The sequence below is a fragment of the Lepidochelys olivacea genome (assembly GCF_965140295.1).
Source record: "Lepidochelys olivacea isolate rLepOli2 genome assembly, chromosome: 7".
NCBI lineage: Eukaryota > Metazoa > Chordata > Testudines > Cheloniidae > Lepidochelys > Lepidochelys olivacea.
In genome coordinates this window covers 120366550-120378639 of record NC_140417.1, presented here as the reverse complement: position 1 = coordinate 120378639, position 12090 = coordinate 120366550, and the positions used below count along the sequence as shown (strand labels likewise).

Here is a 12090-nt window from a genome sequence, read left to right as displayed (position 1 = left end):
AACAGAGAGATTGTTCAAAGAAGAAAAGACAGTGAAGGTATGACCCTCTCTTCACTCAGGATGGAAAGTAGTGTGGGACAGAAATGAGAGGGGTTAGGATGAGAGTAGTGGAACAGGGAGTGGGTGGATCTGAGGTCAGAGAGGTAAGCGGCCAGTGAGGGGAAGAACAGGCAACCAAATAAATAATGGTCAGTTTCCAATGCAAACCGCTGTGGTTAACATAATGTAAATTGTTATGTATGAAGCGAGTCCAAATTTTCACAGTATCCAACCCTGCCAAATGAAGACTAAAAAACCCCAACCTGTTAAGCACAAACCAAATATATGAGCATCAATTGACACCACTGGGTATTTCTCAGATTACCTCAGAGCCATCTGAGATCTCTTTTGCATACGCTTGGTCTCTGATCTGATGCCGAGGGTTTGCTTAGCTGCCTTAGTAAATGAGTGATAACATGCTAGCCCCCAAAGAAGTGCATCTGAAGATTTTGGCTGTGGTGCCTAATATGATAGTTAATTTCTGATCTTTCAGTGCTGAGTTTAAAGCTACACAGTGTGCTGACCTTTTCTCCTGGAATGGAGATAAAATACAGGATGCTGAAGTGCACTGAGGAGATCTAAGCACAATCTCCAGCAGCTCCAGATAAAAACGGGAAATCATACCATTCAAAAAATCAAGGTGGTAGGGGACTGGATGTATCAGGGGACTGATAATGGGAGATGAAGCCTTTCAATTCTAGGTCACTGGTTTGGACCTGGAACACTGAAAGGTCAGCAGATGGTAACAAACATATGAAATGATTTTGATGGGGTCTCGGTCCAATTCCTTATGAATAAACATCGCCATGACAAAAGATACCACTACAGTTGTCATGAATTAGCACCCAGTTTGGCAATGGTCTAAGAAGGGCCAATGACTGAATGGGTCCTGGGGGCCTGGACTCCCTTTATTATTCCTTAATAACTGAACTTAAGAATGGCCATAGTGGGTCAGACCAATGGTCCATCTAGCCCCGTATCGTGTCTTCTGATAGTGGCCAGTGCCAGGTGCTTCAGAGGGAATACAGAACAGGCAATCATCAGGTGATCCATCCCCTGTCATCCACTCCCAGCTTCTGGCAAACAGAGCCTAGGGACACTCAGAGCATGGTGGGCAGGGATGCAACTGGGTAGAGATACATGAGTGCCAGGAGAAGGGAAAAATGTGGACAAAGCATGCTCTTTTTCCTGTGCTGCACACGTTCAGTGGCTAGAATTCAGTGCTGTGCACACATTCAGTGGCTAGAGAACTCCAGTATAGTGGCTGCAGTCTGCCCCCTTTGTAAGCACTAGATTCAGTTTAAAAACGGGATGCCATAAATAGGGGAGTTTTAAAGACTCAGAATAGTAACATAGGGGGAAGGTCCTCCAGGATCTCCTCCACCACTCCCAAGGACAATGTTGCAGTGTCCCTCCCTCTGGTTCAAGAGGACAGGATCCAGCTCCCTTGGGAGCTCCTCTTTGTCTGGGTTCTTATATGTATCCAGCAGCATGGTTTCTGAATGCTTGTGCTGCTCCATGTATGTCAGTAATGGCTTCTGCTAAAAATGAAGTACTAATCTCCTCCTTCCTCCCCTCCAGTCCCAGGACAAGCTGCATGTGCAGATATTCCAGCCTTGTCAGTTTGGTATTAGGCTGCTGGGACGCCCCATCACAAATGTTTGGTTTGAAAGGGACTCTCAAGGTTGGTGGTCATAAACATTGGCCTACCATGGCAGATCTCCCATACTGACAGGCTTACCTTCAGAAGGATTGCTTGTTTATATGCTCTTTTCAACCAGTTCATGCTGCTACTGCGGTAAAAGAGGAACGCAGACACTCAGATTTCATTCAGTCTTATTGGTACACAATAAGGACACGAGGCATAGACTGCTAGGTATAGGCTGTACAGCTGTAATGTAAAAAATAATGTTCTTCTTGAATAGGCCAGTGACCCGAGTACCTATGAATTGATACAGAAGATACACACCCTACAGAAACGGCTCATCAGTAAGACAGAAGAAGTGGTTGAGAAAGAATTGCTTCTTCAGGTACTGTAGCATCATCTCTGTCATCAGTATCTCAACATAGTATAGCTGTTGTACCCTGCATATGCAGCCTCCGGACCATAGGTATGCTCCCAATATTGTTATTAGGATGCCTTTCCTCTGAATTGTGGAGTTTGCTTGTTCTCCTGCATTTCCCTTAGCTAGTGGTAGATGGCAGCACTCACACACACATAGAGAACAAATATCAGCTGGTCAGTTGACTTTTATACTCCAGTCACTGATATCTGGATGACTCTGAAAAATAAAACAAAAGGTTTGATTTATTTTATTTGGCCACCAAAAGCCAAACCAAATAAAAATGAAATCAACCAGGTATTTTCTTCAGTGTCTTGGTAATGACAGGCATGATCAAAAGGACTAAGAAATGCCTGACCAAGGAAATTATGTTTACTTGAAAGCTGATCCATTGATTTATAGGCAGTCATCATCCCAGTAGCAGAACAGGAGATCCTCCAGCCCCTAAATAAAGGGATCAAGAAGAAGAGAGGCTGTTGTATTGCTTTCCTGATGGAGCTGCATATGAGGGGGTTACTCTACCAGCATTCATGCACATTTGCAAATAGAGGACCCCTATTGGGGATAAAGAGAGGGACCGGACCCTGGCTGAGGTTTAAGACTCTAGGAAACAAGCAGCAACTAAGTTCCATACTGTGAAGCCTTTTTCTTCTCTCCCCTTGGCCTTGCTTATTGAGTTTGCTCTGCAGTTGATGTATGCAGCCAGAGTATAGAACACATCTATCCCAAAAGGTCCTACCATACATATTTCAATCTGAATAAAGCCCCTTGTGTTTAAAGATATTTGACATTTTTCCACCTTTAGTTATTGTTCTAAACTGCCCTGGTCTCCCAGGAACTGCTCTGCCATCGCAGGAAGAAATGAAGCTTTTGTTGATTCCTGTCACCAACAGAATCTTTTTCTTATGCTACTGTGAGTGGAAGGTGATAACATGGATATAAACGGGTCCCTTTATGGTAGAGCTGTAAATGCTATGGGCAGACTTGCCACTTCCAAATAGAGGTGAATTTTTTATGGGTCTTTTGTTGCATGCAGGTCAGGTCTTTTCTGGGCCCTTGGGGGAAAGTGAGAATTTTTGATGTTTTGCTATTAATCTCTGGAATGCTGTAAACTGGAGACTGTAATAGATTGGTGGGGCTATGATGGTGGTTCAAAGAACCACACTGCTTTTTGTGTACTTGCGATATGTTGAACACAGTGAGTTTTGTGAATGTTCTCAGATTTCTGGGTAGGCGTGCTGGGTGCTTTGGATGTGTTTAAATCAACACAACAATCCTCGGGCAGAGATGGAATACTGGCAGAAATATATAAATCTGTGGGTCCAAAGGTGGTAACAGCACTCCAGAAGATCCTTACTGACACCTGGGACAATGAAGAAATGCCACAAAACTTCAAAGATGCCACAATTATTCCTTTATTTAAAAATAAAGGCAGCAAAATGGTCTGTGATAACTACTGTGGGATATCTCCTATCTGTTGCTGGAAAAATCTTTGCTTGTGTCCTCCTGAACTGATTGATTTCATCTGTCTCAGAAGCCAATCTACCTGAGACTCAGTGTGGATTCAGACCTGGTCATAACACCATAGACATGATTTTTAGTATCAGGCAAATACAAGAAAAATGTATCAAACAAAACATGGATCCGTTTAGTGTCTTCATTGATCTGACAAAAGGATTTGATGCAGTCAATAGAGAAGGATCATGGATGATCCTCAGCAAACTTCGTTGCCCATCAAAACTTGTAAAGATCATTAGTTTATTTCATGAGGGGATGCAAAGTCAGGTACTTTTTAATGGAGATCTCATCAACTCCTTTCTCATTTCAAATGGAGTCAAACAAGGCTTGGTCTTTGCCCCTGTACTGTTCAACCTCTTCTTCACCCAAGTTCTCAACCGTGCTACAGATGGGCTCAACAGAGGCATATACATCAGATACAGACACAATAGCTCAGTATTCAATCTTATAGGCTTAAAGCAAAAAGAAAAGTAACAGAACTACTAGTAAGAGAAAAAAGAAAAGGAGTACTTGTGGCACCTTAGAGACTAACCAATTTATTGAGCATGAGCTTTCATGAGCTACAGCTCACTTGCATCTGATGAAGTGAGCTGTAGCTCACGAAAGCTCATGCTCAAATAAATTGGTTAGTCTCTAAGGTGCCACAAGTACTCCTTTTCTTTTTGCGAATACAGACTAACACGGCTGTTACTCTGAAACTAATAAGAGAAGTGCTCTTTGCAGATGATTGTGCCCTCCTAGCACACTCAGAGGGAGCTCTCCAGTGCATCATAGATCGCTTTGCTGAAGCATCAAAATTGTTTGGCCTCACAATCAGCCTGGAGAAAACTCTGGTGGTGCACCAATCATTTTCACCACGCCATGTCATATCCCCTAGCATATTCATTACCTATCTTGGCAGCAATATCTCTAATGATGGATCGCTTGATAAAGAGATTACAAACAGGGCAGAGAAAGCTTCTCAGTCATTAGGAAAGCTACGTAACAAAGTCCTGAAATCCCACAACAATAACCCTCTCAACAAAAACAAAATGTTATCATGCCTTTGTGCTCACATCTCTCTTCTGCGGTCGAGAGACCTGGACACCATACAAATGGCATATCAAATAGCTAGAGGCCTTCCATGTGCGGTTTCTGCATGCCATTATGGGGATCCACTGGCAGGACAAAATTACCAACCTGGAGGTTCTCCAAAAGTCAAATGCCACCAGCATCCAGGCCATGCTGATAAAAGCCCAACTATGCTGGGTTGGACATGTCATTAGGATACCTGAATATCAACTCCCCAGAAATATTTTCTATGGCGAATTGGCACAAGGACTCCAGAATCAAGGCCGCCCCAGAAAGTGCTATCAGGACAGCATCAAGAACAGCACACACTTTGGTGCAGTAAAACCAGATGATCTTGAGAAGGCTGTGTTAAATAGATCAGTATGGCAACATACAACACTCAGAGCCTTTGAAGAAGACAGAAATAATTGATTGTTAGCTGCCAGGGAAAAGTGTCATACCCCTGCTATAGCTACCAAGATGCTCACCAATGACTTTGTCTGCCCGATCTGCTCATGAGAATGCACCTCATGCTTTGGACTTCAGAGTCACTCCAGAATCCACAAAAAGAGAGAGCATGAAAACGTCATCTTCGAACCAACGGACTACACACACAAATCAAAACATACGAACAAAAATGGAGTTACACCTGGCATGGAGGGAGCTTTGTGGACTGGGCATTGAGCACAGTGTAAGGAATTGGTATTTGGAAATATCCCTGTTTTCTGGAAACGGTTGGGCCACCTACTCTCAGTTGCATGCAAGGTTTGGAGAGTGTTCATTTTACCACATTCTCACAGCAGAACCATAACATTTGCACAAGAAAAATACATGCTACCTGTATCTTATATACTCCAGCTCTGCCTTCCATCCATGACTCCAGTCTTTTTTTTGTGTGTGAATAATATTTGAAAAATCACACAAAGCACTGAGTGGGGACCATCTTTTAGGATCAGGTGGGCACACGGATGGAATATTTTTGATTAAGAACCGCTGAATATAGATAGCTATCTACTTAGTCTTGCTCCTATATGTATTTGGTCATATCCACTTTAGCCTCGAAAATATGTTTTCATTACTTTTTACTCCTCTTAGATCTGCAGAAACAATGCAGCTATGAGAGAATGTGCTACATTCCATTCTGGCTTACACATCATCAACAGAAAAATTAACTACTTTTCAAATGGAGAATCTTTCTTGCTGGTGATATGTGAGCCAGGAAGAAACCAGCTTGACTCTCAGATTCCAGACTATCAGTAAACAAAACCACCCTTTTTAACCTGCCATCTGAGTAGATTTGCTCTGTAAATCAACCACTGATAGGTAATAAATATGAAGCACCACACTGCCATTTTTAGAGCCATTTTTCAGAGAAGAAATTACACTTTAAGTGACAAATAGAGAAATGCCTCCGTGTGTGTTAAATTATTAACTCCTTACAGTCCTCTTGCAGTTTCAACAAGACAATATTCTTCAGTTGTGTCTTAAACTACTTTTCATAGTATTGCTGTGCTCTGTAAAAAATGCGGCTGCATGTCATCCCATTTCAGTGGTGGGTGAAAGTCTTTGTGAACATGTGTACTGTAGTATATAAAATGCTTTGGATCCTTCAGGGCAAAAGGTGCTTTCTGGCTATAAGATCTTATTATTGCAGCAGAGATGCTCCGGAGAGTGAATCATAAATAATGATTAAAAAAGTATTTGCCCATTTTGTGTATATGGGGTGAGGTCTTCACAGGTATGGTGCTTAATTGCATAATGAACAGTGACATGTACTAAATGCACAAAGTAACCAAATTGCCTTGTTGGGATTATAATTAGTGTGGCTTTAGGAAAATGTCCCATTAAAAGTGAATTATGTGCTGCTGTATTTGTTCAAAATCTAGTTCTGTTTCTTCAAAGTGAATTCGTTCTTTAATTTGATTTTATGTCTGACTGGCTAAAAGTCTGGTTTATTTTACTGCAGGCCTCTGAGTTTATTACAGTGGGAAGGTTCACGTTATGTCTCAGTTGTCAGTTATCTTCTCTAAAGATTGATCATAAGCATAAGGGAGCATATACAGCATAGGGACATTTTCAACCATGAGTTGAAAGGATGCTTGATTGCCTCCTGGTAACAAAAATAAAATCCTACCATTTAGTCTCATTTAAACTTAGCCTATCGTAGTGACGGTACCGTTCTGCTACATTTTTACTGGATTTTTTTTTTTTTAATATTCAGCAACAACTAAAGACCAGGACTGGGGAATTAGGATCTGCAAGCTTGGGAGCACCCTGGACTCCCACATCTTGCTGGCTTGCACTACATCATATTGGCCCAAATACTCAGTTGGTACAAATCAGCATAGTTCTGTTGAAGTCATTACTTGGTAAAAGATGCTGGCTTGGTTGGTAACCTGGAACTTGAAAAGCTGAGGTTCAATTCCCTGTGGCCCTACTACAGACTTTCTCTGTGACTTGGGCAAGTCACTTAGTTTCTCCTTGCCTCGGTTTCCCAAGGGGATTATAGCATACATCATGGGGATGTAGTGAGGATAAATACCTTAAAGATTGTGAGGTGCTCAGGTACCATAGTAATGGCGGCCAGATAAGTACTGGAAATAGATGATGTGTATTCTCTCTGTTAACTTGACAGTTGTTCTGTTCCATTTAATTTTGGGTTCTTACACCATACTCATCCTTGTGGTATCTGAGTAGGGATCTGTCAAGGTTCCTCCCCCACTCTGAACTCTAGGGTACAGATGTGGGGATCTGCATGAAAACCTCCTAAGCTTACTTTTACCAGCTTAGGTTAAAACTTCCCCAAGGTACAAATTAATTTTATCCTTTGTCCTTGGAATATCCACTGCCACCACCAAACTCTAACTGGGTTTACTGGGAAACGTAGTTTGGACACGTCTTTCCCCCCAAAATCCTCCCAACCCTTGCATCCCACTTCCTGGGAAAGGTTTGGTAAAAATCCTCACCAATTTGCATAGGTGACCACAGACCCAAACCCTTGGATCTGAGAACAATGAAAAAGCATTCAGTTTTCTTACAAGAAGACTTTTAATAGAAATAGAAGTAAATAGAAATAAAGAAATCCCCTCTGTAAAATCAGGATGGTAGATACCTTACAGGGTAATTAGATTCAAAACATAGAGAATCCCTCTAGGCAAAACCTTAAGTTACAAAAAAGACACACAGACAGAAATAGTCATTCTATTCAGCACAGTTCTTTTCTCAGCCATTTAAAGAAATCATAATCTAACACATACCTAGCTAGACTACTTACTAAAAGTTCTAAGACTCCATTCCTGGTCTATCCCCGGCAGAAAACAGCATATCGACAGACACACAGACCCTTTGTTTCTCTCGCTCCTCCCAGCTTTTGAAAGTATCTTGTCTCCTCATTGGTCATTTTGGTCAGGTGCCAGCGAGGTTACCTTTAGCTTCTTAACCCTTTACAGGTGAGAGGAGCTTTCCCCTGGCCAGGAGGGATTTTAAAGGGGTTTACCCTTCCCTTTATATTTATGACAGGATCTAACAAACTGTTCCTCAGAGGTGTGTTGAAATCAATGCTAACGCTGGTCCACAGAACATAATGTGTTGGGACTGTATGGAACAATGTATTTAAGCTGTGACAGGAGACTAATGCTAGGCTACATCTACATTACGAACTAGGGGTGTAATTCTGCTGCTTATGTACCTAAACTAACGCTAGCCCTCCTCAAGTTCGTGTGAGTATGAATATCTGGGTAGCCGCGGAATCATGAGTAGCAGCAGCGGAGACACGGCCGAGCTGTGCTGAGTAAAAGCCCACCTGAAACTGGTGGCTATACACTCAGCACCCCACCTCTGCTGCTGCTACCACCATGCGGCCACGACAACACTGCTGTTTACACCCATGCTAGCTTGATGAGGCCTAATGCAGGAGAATCACACCCCTAGCTCACAGTGTAGACATGGCCAAACTCATGCTTTTACACAGGCAGAAATCTCAGTGAAGTCAATGCAAGTTTTGACCAAGTAAGGACTGAGTAAAAATGTCCAGGAGCTTCAGCATTTAGTTCTATGTATACTGTGAAATGGTCGGCCTGGCTGTTTGTTATAAAACGATCTTGATCCACTTATTTTAAAAATCCCAGGCATTTTCCTCAGCATGCCTTATGGGAGCCTAGTCCTCTCAAAATCGCTTTCTCCCACCAGCCTGTCATGGAGCCTGCTTCCGCTAGGTCCTTCATTGCTGCAACAGTGTTTAATATATATTGCATTGTTTTGAACATGACCTGGAAGAGTCTCATCAGTCACTCGGAAAAAAGGAGCTGCTCATCAGAAGGGCCCTTCTGCTAGTGAACACCTATTCTGTCATGTTAGCGGTGTGCGTGTTTATCTGTCTTTATTTTGGTTTCCTGAAGGTTCAGCTTCACTTTAGGTGACTATCTCTACTCATTCATAGTGGCTGAGATTTATTTTGCGCTCTCAGAACTGGCATATGTATGCTTTGGTTGGCTTTCAGTGGCTTCCTTATTTGCATAAAGGCAGTCCTCGGACTTACGACAAAATTGGTTTCTGAAAATTGCGTCGTAAGTCGAAATGTCGTAACTCAGAATCGCAATCCACTCCATTGCGAGACCGAGCATCGTAGAGTCTAAATCAATTTTGTAAGTCGAATGAGGGTGTCAATTCAGAAACGTTGTAAGTGCCATTCATCATAAGTCAAATGTCGTAAAGGTGAGGGTTGCTTATATTTGTTGGAAACAACTTCATTTGTGAGCTTACACATTACATGGAGGGTAGATAGGTGTAGCTGGGCATTTTATGACAGAAAATAATCTGTTTAGGTAAAAATACCTATAATTCACTTCAGGAAATTATTCATTATGGAATCCCTACTAATTTATTTTAACCTACAGTAAGTAGGCTTCCTAGATTCCAAAGCCAGAAGGGACCACTGTGATCTAGTCTGACCTTCTGCATAATATGGGCCAAAGGGCTCCCCCAAAATAATTTCTAGAGCATATCTTTTATAAAAACATCCAATCTTGATTTTAAAATTGATTTTAAAATATGGACAATCCACCATGACCATATTTTCTAATGGTTAATTACCCTCATTGTTAATAATTTACACCTTATTTCCAGTCTGGATTTGTCTAACTTCACCTTCCAGCAACTGAATCATGTTATACCTTTTTCTACCTGAATAGTACCACCTCTGACTTACAGATCACCATCTCTCTATCTCCTTGCCTGCAGAGAGTCTTTAGTGTAGTTTGGACCAGTGTTTTGCACGCAGTGAAACTTACAGGCCCAGTTCAGCTACCAATGTGCCAAGCACAAAGAAAGGAAAATAAAAAGGATGTCACAAGAAGGAAAGAACCTGAAAAAATGCTCCTGAAGGATGAGTTAATATCTGAAGTACCTACATACATTACTTTATATACTGCATTGGAGACCTCAGTTCAAGCCAGATCCCTGGCAACAGGTGAAATTAATTTAACTGCAATAGCCCAGCAGGCTGCTATGCATCAAAACTTCCATATCAGTAATTAGACATTTGCGGTTGGTCTTTGGCTGGAAGTGTTCCAGAGCTGGAGTTCATAGGCTGTTATTTTTCATTTTAAGAAAGAATGGCGCTTGCTTTTGAGTCCAAATCTAGACCATTGGGACCTTGGCTAAGGCAATTCTGAATGTGTCTTTCAGTACGTTGGCTGCTATGTGTACAACAGGGGAGCAAATTTCTTCGCCACTACTGGCTCCCAATTGCAAAGCCAAAACAATGTGCCTGGTACTTCACTCTATTACTCCAGCCGTGCATCAGTGGAACTGCAAGCCCCTTCCGCCTGAAAAATTATCCTTACCTTGTACAGCTTCTTTATGATGCCCTCTTAAGGAGATTTTTCCATCCAAAAAATAAAAAGGAGGGATTTTTTATGTAGATTTTTATATGTCAGGTCATAGTCTACCTCTGTTTCCTGGGGGACTTTGACATCCTCTGATCTGGAGAACCAGACTGTAACATCACATCTGGAGGTTGAAGGCCATTGCGCAGTTCTTGCAGCCTGCAATTAAGGGGATGGCATATTGAGTCTGGGGTATGTCTACACTGTAAATTAATTGAAGCACAGGTAGGCATACCCATGCAAGCTTTAATTTAGCTAGTGTGGGTAACAATATGTGCAGACGTAGCAGAATGAGCTTCAGCACAGGTTAGCTGCCCTTTTACAAGCTTGCTGGGGACCCTGGTATGTATTTGGGTTTCTAACCCACACTGAAGTCTGTGCCACTGCATCTTCACTGCTATCGTTACCCATGCTAGCTAGATTAAAGCTAGTACGGGAATGCCTAGCCATGCTACAATCATGCCCATTTGCAATGTAGACATACCTTTAGACCTTGTCTACACTTAAAAGCTTTGCCAGTGTAGCTACACTGGTATAGCTATACCAGCAAATCCTTCTAGTGAAGTTTATATTGGCAAACGCATCTCTGACACATCCCTTTTGTCTGAATATCTTATACCAGTTCCCCAAGCTAAATAAGCTATGCGGGCAAAAGGACTTTTTTTTGCTGGTATAACTGCATCTAGACTATGGCAAAAAAATCATACCCCGTAACCCCTATCTGATATAGAATCATAGAATATCAGGGTTGGAAGGGACCCCAGAAGGTCATCTAGTCCAACCCCCTGCTCAAAGCAGGACCAATTCCCAGTTAAATCATCCCAGCCAGGGCTTTGTCAAGCCTGACCTTAAAAACCTCTAAGGAAGGAGATTCTACCACCTCCCTAGGTAACGCATTCCAGTGTTTCACCACCCTCTTAGTGAAAAAGTTTTTCCTAATATCCAATCTAAACCTCCCCACTGCAACTTGAGACCATTACTCCTCGTTCTGTCAGCTGCTACCATTGAGAACAGTCTAGAGCCATCCTCTTTGGAACCCCCTTTCAGGTAGTTGAAAGCAGCTATCAAATCCCCCCTCATTCTTCTCTTCTGCAGGCTAAACAATCCCAGCTCCCTCAGCCTCTCCTCATAACTCATGTGTTCCAGTCCCCTAATCATTTTTGTTGCCCTTCGCTGGACTCTCTCCAATTTATCCACATCCTTCTTGAAGTGTGGGGCCCAAAACTGGACACAGTACTCCAGATGAGGCCTCACCAATGTCGAATAGAGGGGAACGATCACGTCCCTCGATCTGCTCGCTATGCCCCTACTTATACATCCCAAAATGCCATTGGCCTTCTTGGCAACAAGGGCACACTGCTGACTCATATCCAGCTTCTCGTCCACTGTCACCCCTAGGTCCTTTTCCGCAGAACTGCTGCCTAGCCATTCGGTCCCTAGTCTGTAGCTGTGCATTGGGTTCTTCCGTCCTAAGTGCAGGACCCTGCACTTATCCTTATTGAACCTCATCAGATTCCTTTTGGCCCAATCTTCCA

The 12090-nt window shown here is 42.4% G+C and overlaps 1 protein-coding gene across 2 annotated transcripts in view; it reads left to right on the top strand.

Moving 5' to 3' along the window:
- CFAP58 (cilia and flagella associated protein 58) overlaps positions 1–12090 on the top strand; it is a 102632-nt gene that overhangs the window by 52727 nt on the left and 37815 nt on the right. For both annotated transcript variants that reach the window (XM_084634152.1, XM_084634153.1), the window contains exon 15: positions 1965–2069. In XM_084634152.1, the coding sequence (XP_084490278.1) occupies positions 1965–2069 (105 nt within the window). The remainder of the gene's footprint in view (positions 1–1964; positions 2070–12090) is intronic.